The sequence below is a fragment of the Misgurnus anguillicaudatus genome, chromosome 18 (genome assembly GCF_027580225.2).
Source record: "Misgurnus anguillicaudatus chromosome 18, ASM2758022v2, whole genome shotgun sequence".
Classification (NCBI taxonomy): domain Eukaryota; kingdom Metazoa; phylum Chordata; class Actinopteri; order Cypriniformes; family Cobitidae; genus Misgurnus; species Misgurnus anguillicaudatus.
This window is the reverse complement of record NC_073354.2, coordinates 16,209,848-16,233,502: the sequence shown is the minus strand read 5'-3', so window position 1 is coordinate 16,233,502 and position 23,655 is coordinate 16,209,848. Positions and strand designations below refer to the sequence as shown.

The 23,655-nt window shown below is 36.6% G+C and overlaps 1 protein-coding gene across 2 annotated transcripts; it reads left to right on the top strand.

Annotated features, from left to right (window-relative positions):
* The first annotated feature begins 19,885 nt into the window (after window positions 1–19,885).
* six6b (SIX homeobox 6b) lies at window positions 19,886–22,899 on the top strand. 2 transcript variants are annotated; one of them, XM_055187260.2, is made up of 2 exons: window positions 19,886–21,236; window positions 22,392–22,899. In XM_055187260.2, the coding sequence occupies exons 1-2, from the start codon at window positions 20,613–20,615 to the stop codon at window positions 22,467–22,469; spliced, it is 702 nt and encodes a 233-aa protein (XP_055043235.1). In that variant the 5' UTR covers window positions 19,886–20,612; the 3' UTR covers window positions 22,470–22,899. The 2 variants fall into 2 exon arrangements, with proteins under 2 accessions (XP_055043235.1, XP_055043234.1); XM_055187259.2 differs by having other exon boundaries at window positions 19,897–21,184.
* The last annotated feature ends 756 nt before the right edge of the window (window positions 22,900–23,655 follow it).

The following is a 23,655-nucleotide window of genomic DNA, read 5'->3' as shown; positions in this document are numbered from 1 at the left end:
ATGCATACACACCCAATAAGATGAGATTTTTAGCTTTAACCAATGGGTCACATCACACTTTTTTTATTTTTATTCAAAACGCATTAATTCCAGCACATTCAAACTGTGACCCTCAGTGCATAATTTCCATTTACAACTAGAACTACTGTCAGGACTTTGCAACCTTTCTGTATATTGTATCTCTCTTTAATAGCAATGCCAGAACAAACCATGAAGTGTTCGATACAGATAAAAAAATTCAATGAATTTGCAGAAAAACAGCTCAATGTATAATGCATTTTGAATCCCTGTTAGTGTCCTACAGGTTTGCCACCTTCCAGTCTGTTTGTTTTTATGTCGTGTGACCCATCATATACCCACTGAGGCAGGAGACAAAGAGAATAAACAGAACAGGCAACCCAGTGATGGAGGTGAGAGGAGAACGGCGACCAAGGTGATTCTGACATTCAAAGCAATGAAAACAAGTTGACCTTTGGGGGGTGTTTGAATGTCTCTATTATGGCACCCTGGGTGAGACTTCTGATGACAAACCATCAATTTACCAGCGTGGAAGACTGAATTGCAGTCTGGCTTTTTATGAGCAGAAAGCGCTTTTTGTATTTTGCTGTGTTAACAATGTACACAAACACGTTTGCATTCAGTATTCATAAATGATACAAAATTGCCTCTGAATGAGCTTTACTGCACTCACAAAGTGAATGCATAAAGAAAGACTACAGTGATACACAAAATAATGCAATGGGTTTCTTGAAAGTGTTGGCATAGGAGCAGCTCTACTATGTTCTTTATGTCTCACGTATGTGTATTTTCTATATGTGCATTCATATTTCTACACAAATGTCTGCTTAAATACGCCTCTAATCGTGTGCACATGTGTGAGACCCCGCTGCATTTCTCCTCTCATTGTGCAAACACTTGAAGAGGCGCTCTGAGTTGTTCCAGACGCAATCTCAATATTTGGCCACTCTACCCAGCAGGAATGCTTTCTCCTCATTACTTGGTGACAAAGTGCTGTCTTTAACAAGCATCCTTCTGCCCCTCCTCAGTATTTAGGGACCCCCCCACAAAAAAAGAACATCATTTAATTATGCAGTCAATCACAATTAGAAGCAAATGTTTTCCCTGTTGGTCCTGCCCCTCTTTTCAGGGCTTTGTGCCTTGGGTCTTTGTGCGCTGAGAGAAAGGCCCCAGCGGTCAATGGGGCGGCTGAGTGGTTGTGTGTGAGGTGCAGTCTCGCGTCCACGGCACATCACCGGGGGGAGGGAGGTACATCCGTAGTACATTTGCTGAATTAAGGAAGCACAGTGGGGAGACTTTGGAAGAGAGGCTGAGGGAATTGATGGGAGACTTGTTGCTAGGTGACTAACAACCGCTGCGTGTCTGTCTTTTTCTTTTCCTTTATGCGCTGTTCAATTCTCCGTTCTGCTCCCAGATAGTCCGATTGCTTCATTTCTTTCTCGACGCATCCTGTCCTTACTACTGCCACTTACTGTGAAATAAAGAGAGTTCTCAGAGAGGGGAAACATTGTCTTTAACCCTCCATGTGCTACTCTGTGCTGGTTACAGTGATGATTTAAAAAAAGCTATTGAACAGAAGTCTATACAGAGAACTAGCAGGACACAGTATTTCTGCACAATACAACACCAAACACTCGCAGTAACTGTTATTTTCACAATTTTTACTGTTAAAATATCACAATTCTGCAAAAAAGAGATGTGTCTTGCCAGAAAGTTTCTAAGGCAAAGATGTTATAGCCTACTGTAAGATGTGAACAGAGTTTGTAGCTCTCTATTTACATTTATGCATTTGGCTTTTTCATCCAAAGTGACTCACAGCTATAAAATGTATCATTACGTGTGTTTCTTTGGAATCAAACCCATAACCTTTGCATTACTAAATACCAATTAATCTATATGAACAATTTAATCAATGCAACTATGATTGTTATTTTTGCGTGCTTTGATTGCAATGTGTTATTGAGTTTTAATTAAAGGTCTTAACCAGTTCTAATTTTCTGTCACATTTTTGACATATGATTAAAAGTCCTCTTTTATAAAAACATCTTCTATTGTCTCTGGCCGGATGACATCACAGATCGTAGAGCCGTCTCTGAGCTCATGGCATGATTTCACAATCTTAAAGCTTGTATTGTTTAAGCTCTCAGTCAGTGTACCAGTGTCACACATAGAGCATTGAATTTCCTTAGTTCACTCGGTGCATCAATCACACATCAAATCACACTAGCATTCCCTGCACTGTAAAGAATCCAAAATTGGTTTGATTCTCTATATCGAGCCGATATACAAAATAAACATAATACAGTGTAAAATGAAATAAAGCACAAAACAAAACAAAACAAAACAAAACAAAACAAAACACAAAACAAAACAAAACAAAACAAAACAAAACAAAACAAAACAAAACAAAACAAAACAAAACAAAACAAAACAAAACAAAACAAAAAAAAACAAAACAAAAAACAAAAAACAAAAAACAAAACAAAACAAAACAAAACAAAAACACAACACAACCCAACACAACACAAAAAACAAAACAAAACAAAACAAAACAAAACAAAACAAAACAAAACAAAACAAAACAAAACAAAACAAAACAAAACAAAACAAAACAAAAAATAAAATGCAATAAAATAAAATAAAATGCAATAAAATGCAATGCAATGCAATGCAATGCAATGCAATGCAATGCAATTCAATGCAATGCAATGCAATGCAATGCAATAAAATAAAATAAAATAAAATAAAATAAAATAAAATAAAATAAAATAAAATAAAATAAAATAAAATAAAATAAAATAAAATAAAATAAAATAAAATAACATAAAATAAAATAAAATAAAAAATAAAATGTAATTAACAAATTAAAAATAAAAAAATAAAAAAATAAAATAAAATGCAATAAAATAAAATAAATAAAACATAAAATAAAATAAAATATAAAAAATAAAATAAAATAAAATAAAATAAACAAACAAAATCTCAGATAAAATCAGATATTAAATGTGTTCTGAGTTTGCCACTGAAAAAATGTGTTATTAACCATCCAACAAAATTTGAATGATGAAAAAATGGCAAGTTAATAAAATAAGTCAAATAAGTTATCTTATGATATCTTGGGACCATCATTGACTCTAAACTGAACTTTGTAGCGAATTGTGAAGCAGTGTGTAAAAAGAGGCACCAGCGTATATTATGTTTAAGAAAATTGACCCGTTTTCACATTGACATGACAATGATGGTGTTATTTTATCGTGCTTTTATTGAATCAATCTTAATGTTTTCTTTTGTGTCTTGGTTCGGAAATTTGTCTATTCACTGAGTCAAATTGTTAGATGGTCTAGTAAGCTGATTGGGGAGTCACAGCTTAGTCCAGCATCCCTGTATACGAGACAGTTACAGCGGATGACTAAAGGTGCTTTCACACCTGCCTTGTTTAGTTTGGTTGAATCGTTTGGTGCGGTTCGTTTGGGCAGGTGAGAATGCAGCAAACGAACTCTGGTGCGCACCAAAAGCGGACCAAACAAGCGGACCGAGACCTCCTTGAAGAGGTGATCTCTAAACGCTTTCAAACGAACTCTAGAGCGGTTCGTTTGTGGTGAGAACACGATCCCAGATCGAACCGACCTAACTGCAAAAGTACTGCGCATTTTTGGACTAAACCAGCTGCCGTAGTTAGCTGCGCTGTGCATTACGGGATAAGGAAGTGTTTGTTGACAGTTTCTATTAGCAATGGCAGGTCGCGGACATACCTGGAGTTGCGGAGCCTCAGAAATTTGGTGGGTTCGCTGCTTGCAGTGCATAAAAACGTTTTCAAGCCACATCCACGCTTCATTCTGGAAATGAACAGTGTCTAGACTAGAGAGTGTTGTATACAAACCATGTATAACAATCATGGACATAATTACAGCGCGCAGTCATCTGTCCATAGTGTCTGCTGTATTTTCCTCCTGTTTACTTCTGGTATTCCGTTGGAATTTCCCGCACGTTGGTTCTGACCAACCGAGAAGCAATTTAGGAAATACGTTCAAAGACATGTGGCCAATGAGTGATGTGGATCTTATCACATGACCAATTTTTGGTTCGTTTCAACTGGTGCGGACCAGAGCGATCAGTGTGGTATGAAAAGGAACCAAAAGTGCTAAAAAAGCTACAATGTATAATTTTTTTGCTTTTGGTCCAGACAAAATTAACCGAACTACAGATGTGAAAACACCTTAACTCAATTCTAAATGATGACTCTCATCCTTTGAACAATGAATTTAAACTTCTGCCAAACTTCATAACACTCATACTTAGTTTATCTATGGGTACAAAAAAACCGAGGTCCTGAACCTGAACCTGAATACGTTATCAAAATCTTGGAAAACAGGCAGCATTCTCTGCTTTCATGCAGTGGGGGCATATCCACTGTCTGCGCTGAAACCAGCTAACTTTGAAATATAGCTACAATCTGAAAGGATGCTTGTGATTGTGTTAGGGGCGGGGACATGCACTGTGGCTCAAGAGTGTCACTGTTTTAGCCCAGCCTAAAAACCCTGAACTCAGAACTGGTAAAAACGGTTTAACGATATAACTCTGCTATTCATTACAACAACATATTACAGTCTTTATGGTGAAATACATTTCTAACATATATGTGTTTGGAAACAGTTTCCAAGATTGACTTTACAGGAACTATAACCCAGCTAGGTGTTAAAGGGATAAACCCAACCATTAATTAATCAAGAATATATTTATATTTGTCCCAACGAAGGGTTAAAAAAGCCCATCATTGCTTAATTTACAATGCAATAACATGGTTGAAAAGAACCCAGTATTTTTTGTGTATATGTATTTACAAGTATAAACAAATGTAAGCTGGAGTGTACGGAATCTAAACCAGTATATCAAGTACAGATGTGTACAAAATGAATAGAATATGGATAAATGCAAATGTAAGCAAGTATTTATAGAAGTGCAAATCAAATTTATTTTAAAATAAAAATGAAAAATGTGAAGAAAATAAGTACTTGACACTTCAGCTTATACTTTTATACTGTTTACATACACATTTCCTGTATTTTCTGGTTGTATTCTAAAAAAGAGACTAAGAAATAATTATATATGATCCCTATACAATTGCAAAAACAACAAATCTAATGGTAGCATGGTGGCCCAAAACTTTTGCACAGAACTGTATAAAAATAGAGATAAGAAGACAATATTTATTGCAACTGTAGAGCATTCTAACAAATCCAAAATCATTGATTCCTATAAAACTGATATGATACTGTATTATACAGTATATACATTTAAATATAAATGCACTGCAATTAGCTTTGTGTAAAGCATCTGCCAAGTGCATAGATGTAAATGTAACTTAAAATGTAAAAGCTTTATATCCTGAGGAAATAGAGAAAATTATGTTTGGGGTTACTGATTTACAGGGGCAGAATGTTCACAGAGGTCAGAAGGATTGCTTTTTCCCTGTAGGTATTGCATATCACTGTCTTCAAGTCTCCATATTTACACTACATGTAGACAGCAGTGCTTGCCACTGGCTTCACTTACTATTACACATCTATGTTAAGACAGTCTCCAGAGGGACTCTAAGCTCCTCCACCCGGTCTGATGACAGCAAGCATCTGACCAGATAAATCAACTTTGGCATGCCAACCAGAAACACTGGACTGGACCAGTGCCTATAACTGGCCTGATGTGATGTAGACTGCTGTGACATCTGTATACACCATGGCCAGTAACATCTTACTGTGCAGGCATTTCAAGACACTTTTGTAACGTTGATATTTCTACAGTACATTACTATGAATCATTCATAGGACTAGCTTCTAGTAACAAGAACAGTTGAGTAAACAATAAGGTAGGCTATGGTGTATGAATTATTCCCTTGAATTATTCGAAAATAATGCACAGCCAAGGTGGCAATGCGGCATGACGCGAAGTGCAGTTACACTGTGGGTGTGCATTATTTTCAAATAATTCAAATGACCACAGTCAATTATTCCACTTATACCACGGTTACCACAAACATTGCTCTGGTGGTTATTTTAAGACATTTAATGGGTTAGGCGTGCATTTAACAGAAAAATAATAAAGACCTATATAACATTTCTCAATCAATCAGAATAAAACATTTAACCGGTGTAATAATTTGGAATAAGTCACGGCTGAAGGGCTTTGTTAAGCATGTGAAGCCAAGTCAATAGGGGATTATCACACTTCCGGGTTTCGTGGGCAGGACTTGTCAACTTTGTGCATGTCTACTTCTGCCGCAGTTAGGTTAGGTATCTAACATCCTGTTAGGCAGTGGTGGAATGCAAGTTTACGAAGTACAAATCTAATTGGCCAATCAGATTCAAGGGATACAACTAATCTTTTTTTAATTTGAATTAAATTATTCACAAAGTGAAAAAGTGAAAAGTTGGATCAACTTAAAAAAAAAACTTCAAATTTTACTTAAGTTTTACTTTAGGCACACATTTTTAATTTAATAAACTTTTTTCTTTCTTTTTTCAATTTGTTTAAGTGTAACCAACTGAAGTATATTTTTAAGTAAATCCAACTTTTCACTTTTTTACAGTGATGCATAACATTAAAAACAGCCATTTTTATTACTGCATAAGTTTATAGTGTAAAATGTCACAGTGTTGTTAAAGGACAAGTTCGGTATTTTACACTTAAAGCCCTGTTTTTAGATTGTTTATTATGAAATAGAACGGTTTTGAATTAAATTTGGACATATAATGCTGGCCCGAGAATTTTCGGGTGTTTGTTGTTTCACCTCCCACCTCTAATGGCTGTATAGGTGCACAGGAACAATCCTTCCTAAAATGCATTAAACTTTCATTTACAAAGACGTGAAACTCACCGATTGGTCAGGGATGTTCACTGAGATGCTCACACAAAAATCGCTGCAAAATACGCATTCCAACAAGTTTTATCGTAGTTTTGTCCACGAACGAGCGGCTCTAAGAGCTGATTCTTTGTAGCGAACGAGCAGAGCCGAATCTTCAGACGCATGCAGGGGAGCCGGCTCTTCTAAGGGAGCCGAGCCAGAAGAGCAGAATCTATGAAAAGAGCCGGACTGCCATCACTAAAATGTAGAGCCAGCGCTTGAGCCGAAAGAGCCGAATCAATGGAAAGAGCTGGACTGCCCATCACTAATACACACGCTAGTACGCACGCTAATGGTAAAATAAAGATTGGTAAGTGTCGTGATACGGAGGAGTGAAATTGTAAGTTGTTTTTAATTACCTGCTGGCTGCTTACCTTTAGCTACGTTTTCTTGAGGTAAAGGAATGGGAATATTTTGGTTTGCTATGTCATGAAAAACTTTAGTCTTGCACAAGCAAAATACAAGAAATTGTTAACTTAGCAATCTAATCACAACTCTTTATTCTTTGCCAACAATATAGGCCTAATAATCTTTAAAATAAAATATCTCTTAAATAAAATATCTCTAAAAGAGGCATATTCAACAGTATCAATCCCCATAGAATGTTGTTGTCACTGAAAACTAAATGTCATCATTGGGTCCCTGTTAATGCAATACTGTTGTATCCTTCAATTCATTGAGCAGATGAGATGGATATTAGAAAATATTTTAGGAGAGAGAAAGAGAAGCAACTGCAGGAGATTGGCAGGCCAGTTGATTCTGAGGGAGCCGGACCCGGTGTGATTGAGGTCAGTAATGGTCTATAGGTCTAAGGATAGTTTTTCTTTTCTTTTCTTGAATTTCTTATAACAATAAGCATTTGTTGGCAGGTCTAGGCACTATGCATAGCATACACTACATTTTTTTTCATTATATTTAATATGCTAGCTATATTCTAACTAGGCCTGAGACTATTTTAATCATATATGGGCGGTTTCGCGGACAGGGATTAGACTAGTCCTAGACTTAAACACTTTTAAGAGCTCTCCAAACTGAAAACAACTTGCACTTACATATCTTCAAATACATCAGGGCCCTTTGATTTACCTCAAAATGCACACAGGTAATGTTTTTAGTAAGGCATGTTTGTTAAAACTACTTATATTTCCTAATTAAACTAAGACCTAGTCCTGGATTAAGCTAATCCTGGTCCGGGAAACTGCCCCAATGTGATAAATTAAATATTAAATACGTAGATGTTACCTAAAAGTAGGCTTAAGATGAGTAAATGCCCACACTCTCCACAGATACACATGTGAAACAAAAATGAAAGCAGTCATACAGTACATATTATACAGTAATCATTACTCCAAATCTTTTATTCCTTCCGCCATCAGGTTATTGTATTTATACAGTAGCCACTTTAAAAAGGATCCATATCAATAGCTTACCTGGTAAAATACTGGGTTTTTGTTGTTGATTTATATTATACATTGTTTTCATTTGGCAGAATAAATCATCTTTAATTGAGAAATGCTCAAACCTGTGTGTTGTCAAATATCACTATGACTTTAAAACTCTAGTTCTTGGGTTAAACTGTATGCAAGTCAAACAAAATTGCACTCTGATTGAACCTATCCACCATAGCATTCTGTGTGTGGACAACTTAATATAGAAATTAGATATAGTATGCTATTACTTTATCATACAGTTACAAAAGCATACAGATAGCATTTAAGTCATTGCTTATAGAATAACTAATCAGGAGCAAAGTCTGGCCTAAATTCCCCCATGCAGCTTTGATGTGTCTAAAAGCTAACATTACAGTAACTTTTATTTAACAGAGTATGGAAGAGGAGGATATGTCTGTCATGTTTTACTTGTTAACATCTTGGTTTCTTGACTGGTTGTTGACATAATTGTAGCTCAGATGTGAGTGCAAAAATTTTGCAAACACAAGTTACAAATACTCTGTGGGCTGAGCCCCCCCTGTCTTCCAATCCTAGTGACGTCCCTGATTTTGTCCAACTCCCGTGACTTGTATTAGATGTGCTGTGAGGTACAATATTACTCCGCGCCGGGAACTTTGTTTGTATTCTTGCAATTGGCGAAGGTGGATTATCGCCACCAACTGGGCTGGAGTGTCTATTATTTAAGCTCTTAGCGGAAGAATATACGAGTGCGAGGCGTTTGGAAAAATAGGTCCACAAGTTTACAACGAATGCTAAAACACCTGTTAAAAAGCATCTTTTGCAGCGATTTTTGTGTGAGCATATCAGTGAACACCCCTGACCACTCGGTGAGTTTCACGTCTTTGTAAATGAAAATTTAATGCATTTTAGGAAGGATTGTTCCTGTGCACCTATACACCCATTCTAGAGGTGGGAGGTGAAACAACAAACACCCGAAAATTCTCGTTGCAGCCGCATATGTCGAAATTTCAGTAAAAACCGTTCTATTTCATCATAAACAATCTGAAAACAGAGCTTTAAGTGTAAAATACCGAACTTGTCCTTTAATGGATACAATCACATCCTGCACACGACTTTAAACAGTGAAAGTTGGATGTGGCTCCCCTCCGAAGTATATTTTCAAAATGAATCAACATTTTTTAATTGGCTCAGTTCCATTTTCTGTAAATTTAAGGAACAGACTGTTGCCAAGAGTGATACGTTTATAGAACCTCAGCTTAGCCAGTTGAACAGTTTAATTTTGAAGAGTTCTTTTTTTTTACAGTGCACAAAATATTCATCAATAATACTTGACAAACATTTATTTTCAACAAGCCAACAAATACACATACAAACACATAAACAAGCAGCAGAATGAATTGTGTAGGTGTAAATTTCGGAAATCCTAATCACAAACAGTATACTGTTTACTCTCACCTCACTTTCATTGACAGCATGGATGCTCTCAGCATGCTGGGGCTGTCAGTTATGGTTAGTTACTCTCCATTTACTCAGCACACATGTTGCTCGTCTAGCAGAGACATGATACTTTCTTTGTCCAAATTGAAGCGAGGAAACTCCCAAAAAAGGGAGCCAGTTTACCAAAAAATATTGGATTCAACAAGATGTGCACTGCTATCACTATAAACAAGGGACAATGCAACACTCAATATGGCCGCTCTGGCGATGGAAGGCCTGCCTTTCAGTTAAAAGAACTAATCGATAAAGACTGATGATACTCTCGGGGAGAGGTTTTGTACAGGGTCGCATGAGAGACTTGCTAACCTGTGCACATAGTAGCTGAAACAACCTTGAACAAGGTGTTTTTACTGCAGTTTGAACTTAAGAAACAAAAGCTTTGGTGCAGTTGATGTCAGGTTTAACTGTTAGTCAGAAATATGCTTGTTATCTTAGCACGTGATATGTTTTTCCCTATTTAAGTTTGCACTGGAGTCTTGCATAACTGAAATAACTGCATTGCAAACATTCCCGTCTACTGTAGTGGTGCGACTTCCTTAAAGAGACTTTTCTTTTACACTCTTGAGAATTGGTACCCTACTATATCTGCAGAAATAATTAGGCAATAATTCCCTATATGGGTTTATGCCACTAGTCACACATGTTTAAGAACCACTGATTGATCATATTAGCAGTCAAGTCCCCATTCCCTTCTTACAATCCCTCCTTAAGTCAAGTTTTCCATTTCCACATTGTGCTGTCTCCAAAGCCTACTTTTTTTTCTGGCAAATAACCCGCATTTGTATCGTCTCATCTTTGTTACACTACTTAACGTGAATTGGTGAAAATATTGCTAATTTGCCATTCTGCTCCACAATAAGTGAATATCCATATTTGTATCAGTCTAAGATCATTTGAATGTGTCTTCATGATGATGTTTTAAAATTATAACCATTTCAAGGGTTTGTTTTTTATTCTAGCCGGTGTGGATTACCTTTGTGATTCCCATCTCCCTGTTGGTTTGAAGTTTATGAGTTTATAAGAGGCTCAGCGACACTAAGATGGCATTACTGTAGGCCGACTGGCTGTGTCTCACATCAGATAAATCTGTGCAGTGTTAAGTTAAGGGCAACCAACCACCCAAAACCAATGTTTAAACAATCAAGTATGATTAATGTTTGCTGATATTAATGCTACAACACATTAGTGTTTATTAAATATTATCAGCAGCAGTAGGCTAAGTTTAATCATATTAGTTATGAGAGTCAATTGAACCTACTATTTTAAGGTTTTGACTAGTATATAGTTTACATAACTCATTAACTAGTTAAAATTACTTAATTTGTTAAGTTCACGTAAAACAAGTGAATGTGGCTCATTGGTTTGGTTACAAGCATTCCTCAAAATGTTTTCCTTGAATTTTATACAGGTTTGTAACAACATGAGAGTAAGTAAATAATCATAGAATTTTCATTTTTGCGTTAACTATCCCTTTAAGATCTCTCACCTGGGTATAGACAGTTTCATCGGACGCACGTGCGCTTACCTAGGATTTTTGTTTCCTAGGTAAACTATGTGTTGCTTTTTGCTTGTTATATAAATAAACTATGTTTTAAGAACTTTGTTGTTATTTATTCTTAGTGGAGTTTACCGGAACACTGTTAGACTTTTTATTGTATATATGCGGTAACTCTGTAACTGCCCCATTACAGTACCATAACTGTACATGTTTTTTTACAGTATGATGACTTTACCGCAGTTCCATTTTACAGTATAATACCCTTACTGTAACCTAGTTTTAAAAAATAAATTGCCTTGAAGGGTAATCGAACCCAGGACACCCATGTCGAAGGTCCATAACACTACCACAGTGCCACAGTCACTTAGTAAAAGTTACTTGCTACACTCCCCAATTAGCCTCTCCTGTCACTCCCCTGACACTCTGAGGAGCGAAATCTTGGTGTCACTAGTGTTGGTGTCAAGCATTTATCCATAATCCCTTTCTTGTTTCTATCTACAATTCTCAATAAATTATTTACACTGCTGAAAAAAAATCACATTTTGAAATTTGCTTCACTGCTAAAAGCATAACAAATAAAATGTATTTCATTTCCTAGAGATATTTATTTTATTTTTCCATTTTATATGCTTTTATTCAGCACTACTGCTGTTGTTTTACAGCAGTCTACCGCAAATTCAAAACATACAGTAAATCACTGTAAATTAAATGTTAATACCCATAATGCAATGTATATTACAGTAATGAACTGGAAAAGAAAATTATGGTATTTTACTGGCCATTTTGTGGTAAGTAACTGTAGAAATTACAGTTAAGTCTAACAATGAAGTTACGTGCGGACCACGACAGCCGCTTGTTTATGTTGTTACTGCTGAAACCGTCTATACAGTAAAGATTATGCAGATCAACTGTAATACAAAGTTAAAACAATCTGACATTACTTAAATCTTCTCACTTGATAACACTTTAAAACTGTTTACATTAAATAACTACTCAACATAATATATGGAGCAATATACGTACATTACCTAATAATTATAGATTCAAGTATTCATTTATATAATATCATGTTAATGATGCCAGTTTGATTCAAGTGAAGAAGCCAAAAAATGCCTGCTAAATATATAAATATTCTGGATGCATTTTAATCCCCAAAAAATCCATGATTGTTGAAATGGTACTTACACTGTAAAAAGTTGGATCAACGTAAAAAAAAAATACTTCAATTGTTAACACCTAAAAAGTAAGTTATTTAAACTTAAAATTTCACCTTTCACCACAGTTGAATGAACTTAAGGGGTGGTTTCCCAGACAGGGATTAGCTTAAGTCAGGACTAGGCGTTAGTTTAATTAGGAAATATAACAAACACCTTATTAAAAACATTACTTGTATGCATTTTGAGGAGAAACAAAGGGCACTGATGTATTTTAAGATATGCAGTGCAAGTCGTTTTCAGTTTGGGCAGCTCTTACATTTATTTTAGTCTAGGACTAGTCTAATCCCTGTCCGGGAAACCGCCCCAAAATGTTTAGGTGTTATCAATTGAAATATTTTGTTGAATATTTAAGTTGAACCAACTTTTTACAGTGTATGTTTAATTTTGTGTGGTTCGCTGTGATTATTTTCATAATAGGACAAATGAGCTAATAAATTGTTTCAAATCAATGTTTTATGTCCAATTATTTACTTGTGTAAAAAAGGTAAAAATATACATCCAGTCAGCTGTTAGCGCAAAATAAACCTCATCATTTTGATACAGCACCATGTCAGGGAAGACTCTGCTTAACTGTCTGGATTCCTACTTCTCCAAATGTGGTGAAATAAGAGTAAGAGGAGCTAAATTCATAAGAATTCTGACCTCATTTAGATTATGAAACACAGCAGAAAAACTGTTAACCAAGCACATTTATAATGTTGAAACAGGTTGTGTTTTTTGTATGTGTGTGTGCTTCTGTAGGGGCAGAGAGGCAGCTCACTCAAGCCGAAATGAAAGTTCACTTGTCTTCTCCATTTGACAAGACGACACCGCAACGCGCTTTTGACGTTCCCCTTGCACGGACATGGAGAGCAGGCATCATGAAACTTGCATGGGTGCCATTGGCTCTCTTCATTATTCAAAAGCTTCATATCCACACATGGCACCTCAGTGACAGCAGTGTCTTCTTCGGATTAAACAGGCACACTAGATCACTGCTTGGGATGAAATGGAACTGAGAAAGGACAACAACAGCTTGCATGATCCTCTCTTAAAGTCTCTTAATTTCAGAGAAAATAGTTCTAGACATATTATAAATGTTAGAAATATAGCTGAAACACTTTATAAAGACTGTGAACTATGTAATTGTAGAGTTGGAGTTAACAGTGGCTCAATGAGCCCTGGAGCCACCAAGCAAAGTACCACCCCTAACACAATCGCCAGCACCCATTCAAGTGGTATTTTAAGGTTGATAGAGATGACGGCAGCTTTCCCCTAAGTGCCCATAGTTTTTGATAACTTATTTTATTTATTTGGAGGTTTTTTCAATCATTCAAATAGGAGGTTAATAACATATTTTTCTGTGGTGTCACAAACTGAGAATACATTTAATATCGGACCTTACACAGATTTTAGGGAATCTATTTTGTAGATTTATGAAGATAAAAGTGAAATTACAACATAAAAATCACCTTCATTAAAGGGACCCCCCCAAAAAAAAAAATCTGACAACATTTATTAATCATCATGTCATTCATTTACATTCCACCAGTGGGGAGAAGTGAAGGAAAATGAACTGGAACTTGATTTAGTGCCCCTTTGTGAAGGTAACACAAGGCGCTGCTCATTTGCTGAAAGTAAAGTTCTTGATGGGGTGTAGGAATGTATAAAAGTGTGAAGGTATGCTGTATCTTCATGATACTGTATAACGCAAAACGGCATGATCTATGCAATGTTATAAGAAAAGGATAGTTCGTCATCAAAGACTACACCAAGGTTTCTTGCGAGGTTCAGCTGGAGGTGGTGTTTCTTCATCCAATCCGAGATGTCTTCTAAGCAGCCTGTAATACATGCTGCTATGGTGGGATTATCAGGATGAAATGAGAAAAATATCTGTGTGTCATCAGCATAGCAGTGGTAGAAGAAGCCATATGCTTGTATGATAGGTCCTAAGGATGTTATGTAGATTGAAAAAAGGAGTGGACCAAGCACTGATCCCTGAGGGACCCCAGTGACCATCTGGTGAGCTGTGGACCGTGCACTCTTCGACGACGCCCTGAAGGATGTATGTTGAAAGTGATGAAGAAGTGGTCAGATAAATAGAGAGAAACAACCTTAATGTTGTCTGTAGTGCAGTTGCGGGTGTAGATGAGATCAAGCTGCTTTCCTGATCTGTGAGTGGCAGCGATGGTGAGGCGAGTTAGGTCGAATGAGGAGGTGAGTGTGTGGAAGTCCGCAGCGTAAAGCTTCTCCATGTGGACGTTAAAGTCCCCGAGTACGATGAGAGGGTTGCCTTCTTCAGGAAATGTTGAGAGCAACATATCCTGCTCCTCTTTAAAGTTCAGAAGTGGAGGGTGTTTAATTACAACAATGTGAAGTTGAGTAGGAGAGTTGTTGTTAACAGCATGATGTTCAAAAATGTTATTTGTGCTTACTAAAGAGTGTTTCCAGCATGTTGTGTGGTGCTTTTTCCGGTAGCGTCTCAGTCTGGCCGTCGCTCATGAGTTCGAGCACGCACTTCAAATACTTATTTCACTGACAATAGTGGTCTGGCCAGGATATTGTCATTAAAAAAAGTGGAGTTGTAGCCCTCAACTGATGTTTATGTTGTCATTTTGTGTATTGGCCACCAGTTGTGTGATTGCAGTACCAGTTTTAGCCACAAGTTTTGCTATTGCAATACCAGTTTTGGCCACAATCCTACATACTGTTCCTTTAAATCATACTTGCTTAGGTCCCTAAATCCTGACATATAATTGGAAATTACAGCATTTTAATTATAGCGCCAGTGTTTTCAAAGGCTTATTTACAATACACAAACAATTTAATTTTAATTTTGACAATTTAAATTTCCCTTCAACACAAAACAAACTTTATTCTGTTTATACTGTTTTGTTACTTTGCTATTTTAATTTAATGTATAATCCACACAAGCTATTTTACCCTATTAATCACCCTTTCTATATTTAAAAAACTATTTCTGTGCAAATCTTTCTAGGTAGCAGGTGATATTTGTGGTAAAGCACGACCCATTTTAAAACACTATTTATAACTCATTCTACTAATTCTTGGAATGCTCATGGGCTGGTTGAAACTCTTAATCCTGTCTGCTGTCAGCATTTAATGGATGTGAAATCATTCACAGGGCTCTAATTGGGGTTCAACATAGTGCATGATCTTGTTTGTTGGACACCTCGCAGATTTAGAGTTGGAGGATGACGCTGAGCTGTCAGTGTGAGTGTGTGAAGCAGTGTGCTGTAAAGGTCCTTGTATCAAGGTCAAGTAAGCATGTCTTATATCTTAAGGGCAGCTTTGTACAGGTTGAATGTATTAGACTATCACAACTACAGTATCAGCTAAGCACTGATTTGTAAACAATGTGAATGGCTGAATAAACAGCATATATACATATACATATACATATATATATGTATATATATATGTATATGTATATGTATATGTATATGTATGTATATGTATGAATGTATGTATGTATTACTGTTCTATATATTGTTTGATGTTCTTTATATGTTCCGATTAAAAATGAATGCTGTTTTCTGCTTCATGACGGACTACTGCTTAGAGTAGATGCCCAACTGGATTTAACAAATGTAAACTGACAAATTGAAATCGATGTGTTAAGCTAACACGGTCTCACACCCATGGCGCCAACACTTGACGACACTTGACCATGCGTCAATATGTTGACGCGGAGGGTATACCTTTCGCGTCATTTTTTGACGAACTGGGGACTTCAATACTATTAGGTACGCGAAATTAAACAGTTGTCGCCTGGCATTGGGGTTAGGGAAAGGTTTGGGTAGGGATGTCATTATGTAAATCTAACCCTAAACCGACGCGAAAATGGTAGAAAATGGTAAGAAAATAGGAAAGAGAATGCAACGGACTTAATAGTATTGAAGTCCCCAGTTCGTCAAAAAATGACGCGAAAGGTATACCCTCCGCGTCAACATATTGACGCATGGTCAAGTGTCGTCAAATATTGAGCATGTGTGTGTTTACAAGTCATATTTGGTTCTGTGCCAATTTACATTTATTCCCAATAAGCCAATTAGCGAGATGGAGCTCTAAACCCTTGTGTTTTGAATCATAACTTTAAATAAGGTTATGTTGCACAATCAAAAGATTACTGGGCCCTTTACTATTCCCATCAAACTGAAAGTGCACTCAAATGGAATAGATGATGCCAAAGCTGACAGTATAGGAATAGCATATTATTAATATTTTCAGGGATGCTTGATTGAACTGAGGCAGTTAACATAATCACATCAAGGTAACATAACCACATGCAGTGTCTAAATAATTTAATTTATATGCACATTTCTATGTACGATGAATTAATAAGACACTATGAATGCAAAACACTATGGCTCTATGGAATTTAATGAGCGGTTTAAAAAAAACGAAAATATTATTGCAATACAGTACTGCGTACGATGATTAAGCCCATATCTGTGTTTGGGTCTGTGTGTATTTGTGTGAATGATGATGCTGGCCTGTGAATATTGGATCTCAGTTACAGTACATCTGTAGATTATGGTTTATAAAAAGCCAGCTCTTATAATGCTGGATGGCACCATCTAAAGCAGCAGATTTATCCACTGCATTATCCTCAACTTTCCAAATGATCCTAGGATCCCTGTCACTCTAAATGCCCATTTACGACTTAACTCTAGCATATTTAGTCCACCAGAGGGTTCTTTAATATGACTGCTGGCATGATACCTTAATTACAATATAATCCAACTATAGCAATTGATGTCCTCCCTATGCAGATTGCAGCCTGTCGTAGCAAATTCTGTGGTGCCCTGACAAAATTAGGCCCATGTTTGTTTAATCTATTCCCTTGTGGATTTTTGGAATATTCACAATCTAATGGTCACTGATCTAACATGTATCATGAATGATAATCCTTTATTTGACTAGGGAAAGCTGGACATGGATATTGAGCCACGAACAACAGCACACTTTGAAACAGGATGATGGCATGTAAAAGATTAATGGAATTTTGAAGCATATCTTCATGGATTTAGAAGGAGATATATATATATATATATATATATATATATATATATATATATATATAAATATATATATATATATATATATATATATATATATATATAGAGAGAGAGAGAGAGAGAGAGAGAGAGAGAGAGAGAGAGAGAGAGAGAGAGAGAGAGAGAGAGAGACGATTCAAATGTCTGTGAATGAGGCATGCACAGCTCATGCAGAGGAATCTGGGACACCTACCGACCCCTCACCCACTATTCCTGCTCCATCACTTCTTTTCTCCCTTTTTGTGCTTTAGGCAATGCTGTGACCTTGCACCGTGGGAATCTATGGTCAGCAAATTACTTTAACTGTCTCATAAAAGTGACTACCTCTCACTTTAACAGACCTACAACCTTTGTGTCTGACAAAAATGTAACAAAATGTGCAACGAAACAAAACAAAAAAATGACAAATATATTTGTGATATTTTATTACTATTCAAACATAATTAAATTAGCAGCTTTACAAAAGGACACAATGTAGAATACACATGAAATACAACAATTCAGAAATGTAAAAAAAAATGTAATATAAAATCATGATAATCATGAACATAAGAAATGACAAGAGCAAGAGAAACCATGCAGATCGAATATGTTTGTAACGCAAGTGTTCACTTTGTTACATCTGAAAGTACTCTTTAAAAATATAGGTGCTTCACGAATAACTTTTTTGTCTAAATTGTTCTATAAAGTACATTTAACAGCCTTTTCATAAAAGGTTCTTTGTGATTAAAAAATGTTTATTCAGATTATAATAAGGTAAGAAATAAATGTTTCTTTAAAGAACCTTTGACTGTTTTGTTTAATTCAAAATGTAAGTTTTATGAATGTTTTATGTCATACATTTTTTGGGGACCACAAAGGGATGCGCTGTACACAAGGGACAGTGCTCACCGAAAAAGTTTGAGAACCACTGGGTAAAAAACACATTATAAATGAATTATTATATCAGTTTTGTTACACTTCACAGACCATCCAAAACGTTACACTTCACCAATCTACACAACAAAAGTGTACGCATTTTTGATCAAATTACAGGTTAATCATTTTACCAATTACCTAATCAAAGACAGTGAAGTGTTTTCATAGATTTAAATACATACTCACCTGCAGTTCTTTCACAGTGTCAATAAGCGACGATGTCGCTTTTTGTCATTCTTTGGAGGGACTCACGATAATTTTTAGGCCATTTCAAACATACAAGATAAAATATAAAAATTTAAAGAGTCTTTTAATGTTTGAAGATGGAAAAATGTTGAGCACTGTTGCCTTGCTTCATATGCCTGTACGACCACCGGCAATATGTATTTCATTGCACTGTTAGCTTTTTTTTTTTTTTTTTTTTTTTTTTTGCACTGTTAGCTTTATTTACAATTCAATAGAAAAGTTAAGTCAAATTCTTAAATGTTTCCCAGACAAACATTGAATGTAAAAAATGTTGGCCTCGTCGAACCTGACTATCTTTCGCCTTTATTAGCATAAATATGTTTTTTAATATGAAATTTGTTGTCATTATTATTATTATTATTGGCCTATTATTATTATTATTATTATTACAGCCACACAACTAGTTACAAATGTAACGTGTTGCTAACAACCTTGAGGTTAATTTGTTTCCGAAGTAATGGTACAAATCTAGATCACGATGGTGTAAAGTAGGATTAGTCTCTGTGACATGACCGTGGTGCATGAAAATGAGCAGCTTCCCGTAGCAGTAGCGAGATGCGGGCAGCTCATACATCATGCAAAAAGGGCCCGAAGGGTTTTCTTCAAATGAACGGTGTGGGTCTGTGAAAATAATATCAGGGGCTTTCCGTCAGAATGAACTTTTCCACTGTAGTCAGCCGTGAAATAATCTGACCCGACACTTCAAACCATCTGCGCTATCCATCCGCCTTCTTATTTATTGCCCCAGTCGGATCACAGAACGTGCTGTGGCTGATACCATAGCATCACATTGTTTCTATCGCATCTCCACAAACTGCAGGGTGACAGGTCTGTCCAGTGATACCCCTCCTCAAATAGTGATCCATTCTCAAAAATGCTGAATATATGGATGATAAAATTGCAAGTAAAAAAGAAACTGATCTTTGCATTGTCATTTTTATAAATGCTCGATTGCAAATCCTCATAATTTAGCCTATTGGTTGCAAAAGAAACACGACGTGCATCTGTAAAGCGGAATTTGTTCAGACTACTTTCATCCTCAACGGCACAGAATAAAATTTGACAGTCTAGTGACTACTGCTCTGCTCTGAGCTGTCAAATGTGTAAGAGCTCAAAAAATCTTGCTTATCTTTTCCCCTTTTCCATCAGCGTTCGTCATTTTTTATTTAACGTTCACTAAAAATCTATAAGCTTAATGTAATTTCAATCTGAAAAATGTACTTTTGTAGCCTAATGCACTGCCGGGGGCACGTATTTAAGATTAAAAGCCAATCGTGCCCTGAGTTTAAAGTGGTTTTCTACGCGAATATCTCACTTCGTACTAGATGAGACCAAATGAGACAACTGTTAATGCAGCCTATACACTTTAAATCTCAAAAAGTACAGTTTAAGTCCAAGATGTGTGTAAAAACACGTAACTAGTACTAAAGCAAAGATCGCTTATGTTTACAGCGTAAAAGGCGCTGTCGAGGTCTGGGAGGTGCTGAAATCCACTCTCTTCCATTCCGCCTGATTGGCGCACTTGACAGTGATTGACAGGCGTCCGTGGAAACTACGCAACCAATCTGCCAAGTCCAATAGAAAATCAGAAGCGGGCAGCACGTCTTTTCCCTCCTCAAAAAAAATCTTCATTCTTGTGCCATAATCTCCTGCCCTCCAACTCTTGGTATTCCCAGCCGAGGCAACTGCAGCCAGCCGGAGCGTCGTTTCTATTCGTCTGCATCATCGTTTGTCTGCTGACACTGGAGTTGCGTTTTTGTCTGGATTCGACTTGAAAAGAGAGAGGAAAGGCACATAAAGCCTGAAGCTAAAGGTAGAGGGGACTCCGCGGGGGGAAGAAAAGCCTTCATGTTTCAGTTGCCAATCTTGAATTTTAGTCCCCAGCAGGTAGCGGGGGTATGCGAGACTTTGGAAGAGAGCGGAGACATCGAGCGTCTCGGCCGATTTCTCTGGTCGCTGCCCGTCGCACCTGCTGCCTGCGACGTACTTAGCCGGAATGAGTCCGTGCTGAGGGCTCGGGCTATCGTAGCCTTTCACACTGGGAATTTCCGTGAGCTTTACCACATTCTGGAGAACCACAAGTTCACCAAAGAGTCGCATTCCAAACTGCAAGCACTTTGGCTGGAGTCACACTACCAGGAGGCAGAAAAGCTGCGAGGCCGCCCGCTAGGGCCAGTGGACAAATACCGGGTGCGAAAGAAGTTTCCTCTGCCTAAAACTATTTGGGATGGAGAGCAAAAGACACACTGCTTTAAAGAAAGGACCAGGCATTTACTTCGAGAATGGTATCTTCAGGACCCTTATCCGAACCCAAGTAAAAAGAGAGAGCTTGCACAAGCTACTGGACTCACTCCCACTCAAGTGGGAAATTGGTTTAAAAATCGCAGACAAAGGGACAGAGCGGCGGCCGCGAAAAACAGGTGTGTTTTTCCAAATTTCAACCTTTCGGGCACATTGTGCAAATATTTCAAGGTACAGCTGCTTTTCTTCTCCATCATTAAACTCACATTACACAATAAAATTGGACAAAGGCTAAAACATTATGCGCTTTATCGGCATAATGAAAATGGCAGGGTTATTAATTAATACATTTTCGACAGCGTTATTGGTCAAACCACATGGGAAATCACACATGGTTTTAAAATGGTATTCGAACTGTCCTCGCCATCATTGTGACGAGTAGTTCTTTGTAATTGTATAATGTAAGGCGTCTCTTCTCATTTAAGATGAAGTTTGCCATAACATTGGACGCCTATTTACATTCTTATTTCAGGGATTTAATATTGTAAAAAAATGTGTCGTGATAGGTTCAAACAAGGTTGACTCGTCGCTTTTGACGAAAAATTAATCGCCTGCGGTTGTGTGTTTATTATGGTTTGGGCCTAGTCTACATCACTGGGCAAAACATTTCGATAGCTATACGAAAAAATCACAACAACCAAGAAATGAATAAAATGAAAGATTAACTCTTGGTTATCGGTTATAATTTTATCTACCCATAACGAATGTTTATGGCTTTGATCTCTTAGCTATGGCTATTTGCTATTTGTTTTGCTAGCTGTTAGTGTCAGTGACATTAACAACGGGAGTTCTTTACAAATAGCTTTATAATTTAATCTGTCAGAAATTGTTTTATATTTTTTGTAGATATTTTTTTCTGTTTCTTTTTCTGTCCCGGTTAAAGCTTTTATTAAATGAGAGCAAATCAAAAATCTTAAAATATTTAAAATACATTAATGGATTTGAAACTATACTAGGTAGCCTACTCCTGGTTAGAATGCTTGGGTAAATAAACGAGAAATGCATTTGTTACTTCAAATTGCCAATCTATTTTTTTACAAAGCCCGCACAGAAAATAAATGTGCTGTACGTGTAGGCTATTGGTTGTACAGATGCTCTTTATTTTTATGTTCTTCCGGGGCATTAAGTTAAAAGGCTAAATCCAAAGCTAAATCTGACAAGCTTATCATCGTTTAATATTACATTACGTCATATGGGTTTTAATCTGTTCTGCATTTTATTGGAAAATTTCGCATAAATTCTATAATTGTGGAACACGGATTTAATAACTGAAGTTTATTCAAAGGAACAGCCTTCATCTAAAAGTGATATTATTTTTTCTTATAGGTTACAACAAGGCTCGATTCGGTCCTTAACTGGAGAGGATGGTGCTGTAGATCGACTGGGGAACGCGTCCAGCCCTGAAGCGAGCCTGTCGAGCAAAGCCGCTGCTTCGGCGATCTCCATCACTTCAAGTGACAGCGAATGTGACATCTAACGTCGCACCACAAACCGCCCCGGGGGCAATACAGGAAGACTATGAGAAAATTAACACATAACGAAGGAAATTCAGACAGACAATCAGCAAGATAAACAAGCACAATAGTGCCTGCCTTAACGTATCAGAGGCCGTGTTTTTTATTTTATTATTTTTTTATTTGAAGGGCGTTACACCATCCCGGAGTCGTGGGATTCATGGAATGCTTTATCTTTAAAAAGAATATTTATCGTTTTTCCACAGCAAAAGAGGGGGCAAACAAAAAATCAAATTCAGAAGAAAGAACAACTGTATTAAAGTGATTTTGTAAGCCCCCGAAAATATTTTTGTTTTGTTTTGAAAGGACTTTAAGTTGAAACATTTGGTTTTCTAAAGTGTTTGACCATTAAATTGTTGAATAATGTTTTTTGGTCATTTTAAGTCTGGTCATTTTCGACGATAAACAACTGATTTTTTAAAGCATGTGCGCCGATAGTGAAGATGTTTTAATGAATGCAAGACTTGAAGCTAATAAAATGTTTCATTATCAAACTAATCATAAAGACATTTTTATCAATACCCATTATTATTTTAAATTTCTGTAATCTGTCATTATGATAAACTTGATTAAATTAATTTTGTAAGGTCATTTTATTTTGTTAGCCTGTTTAAAAACATTAGCATGTGTGAATGCAATGTATTCATTAAGCAAAGGACTTGGACTTTTCTCTCCGTATTCCAGATATAAAAGGTAAAAATGTGAGGTCAATGAACAATCAGTAGCCTAATCGGCAAATGTAGGATATAGTGGTGTGTGGTAAATGTAGGATATATCGGTGTGTTTAACCTGATAGCTACCGCGTGTCCAGACGCGTTAACCGCACGGAGTGATTGGCTTTGCAGTTCGGTAATGCATTTTGACAGGAGAAGGTCATGGAGAGGGCGTAGCGCATTGCTTTAAAAACGAGCAAACTAAGAAAAGCTTTTAAAATAAGACAATTCTAACTTATAAAAACATACACTCAAAATGTATCATCAGTTGAATATATTTTAATTACGTGGCATATTTCCATGTAATATTATTACACTAATATAGGTGTATCTAATATGTTTGTTTGATGCAAATAAACTCTT

Excerpts from the sequence above, each read along its gene's own strand:
- six6b (XM_055187259.2), top strand. The coding sequence starts at position 20,613 with ATGTTTCAGTTGCCAATCTTGAATTTTAGTCCCCAGCAGGTAGCGGGG. Across the intron at positions 21,185-22,391 it reads GCGGCGGCCGCGAAAAACAG|GTTACAACAAGGCTCGATTC; the intron begins GTGTGTTTTTCC and ends TTTTTCTTATAG.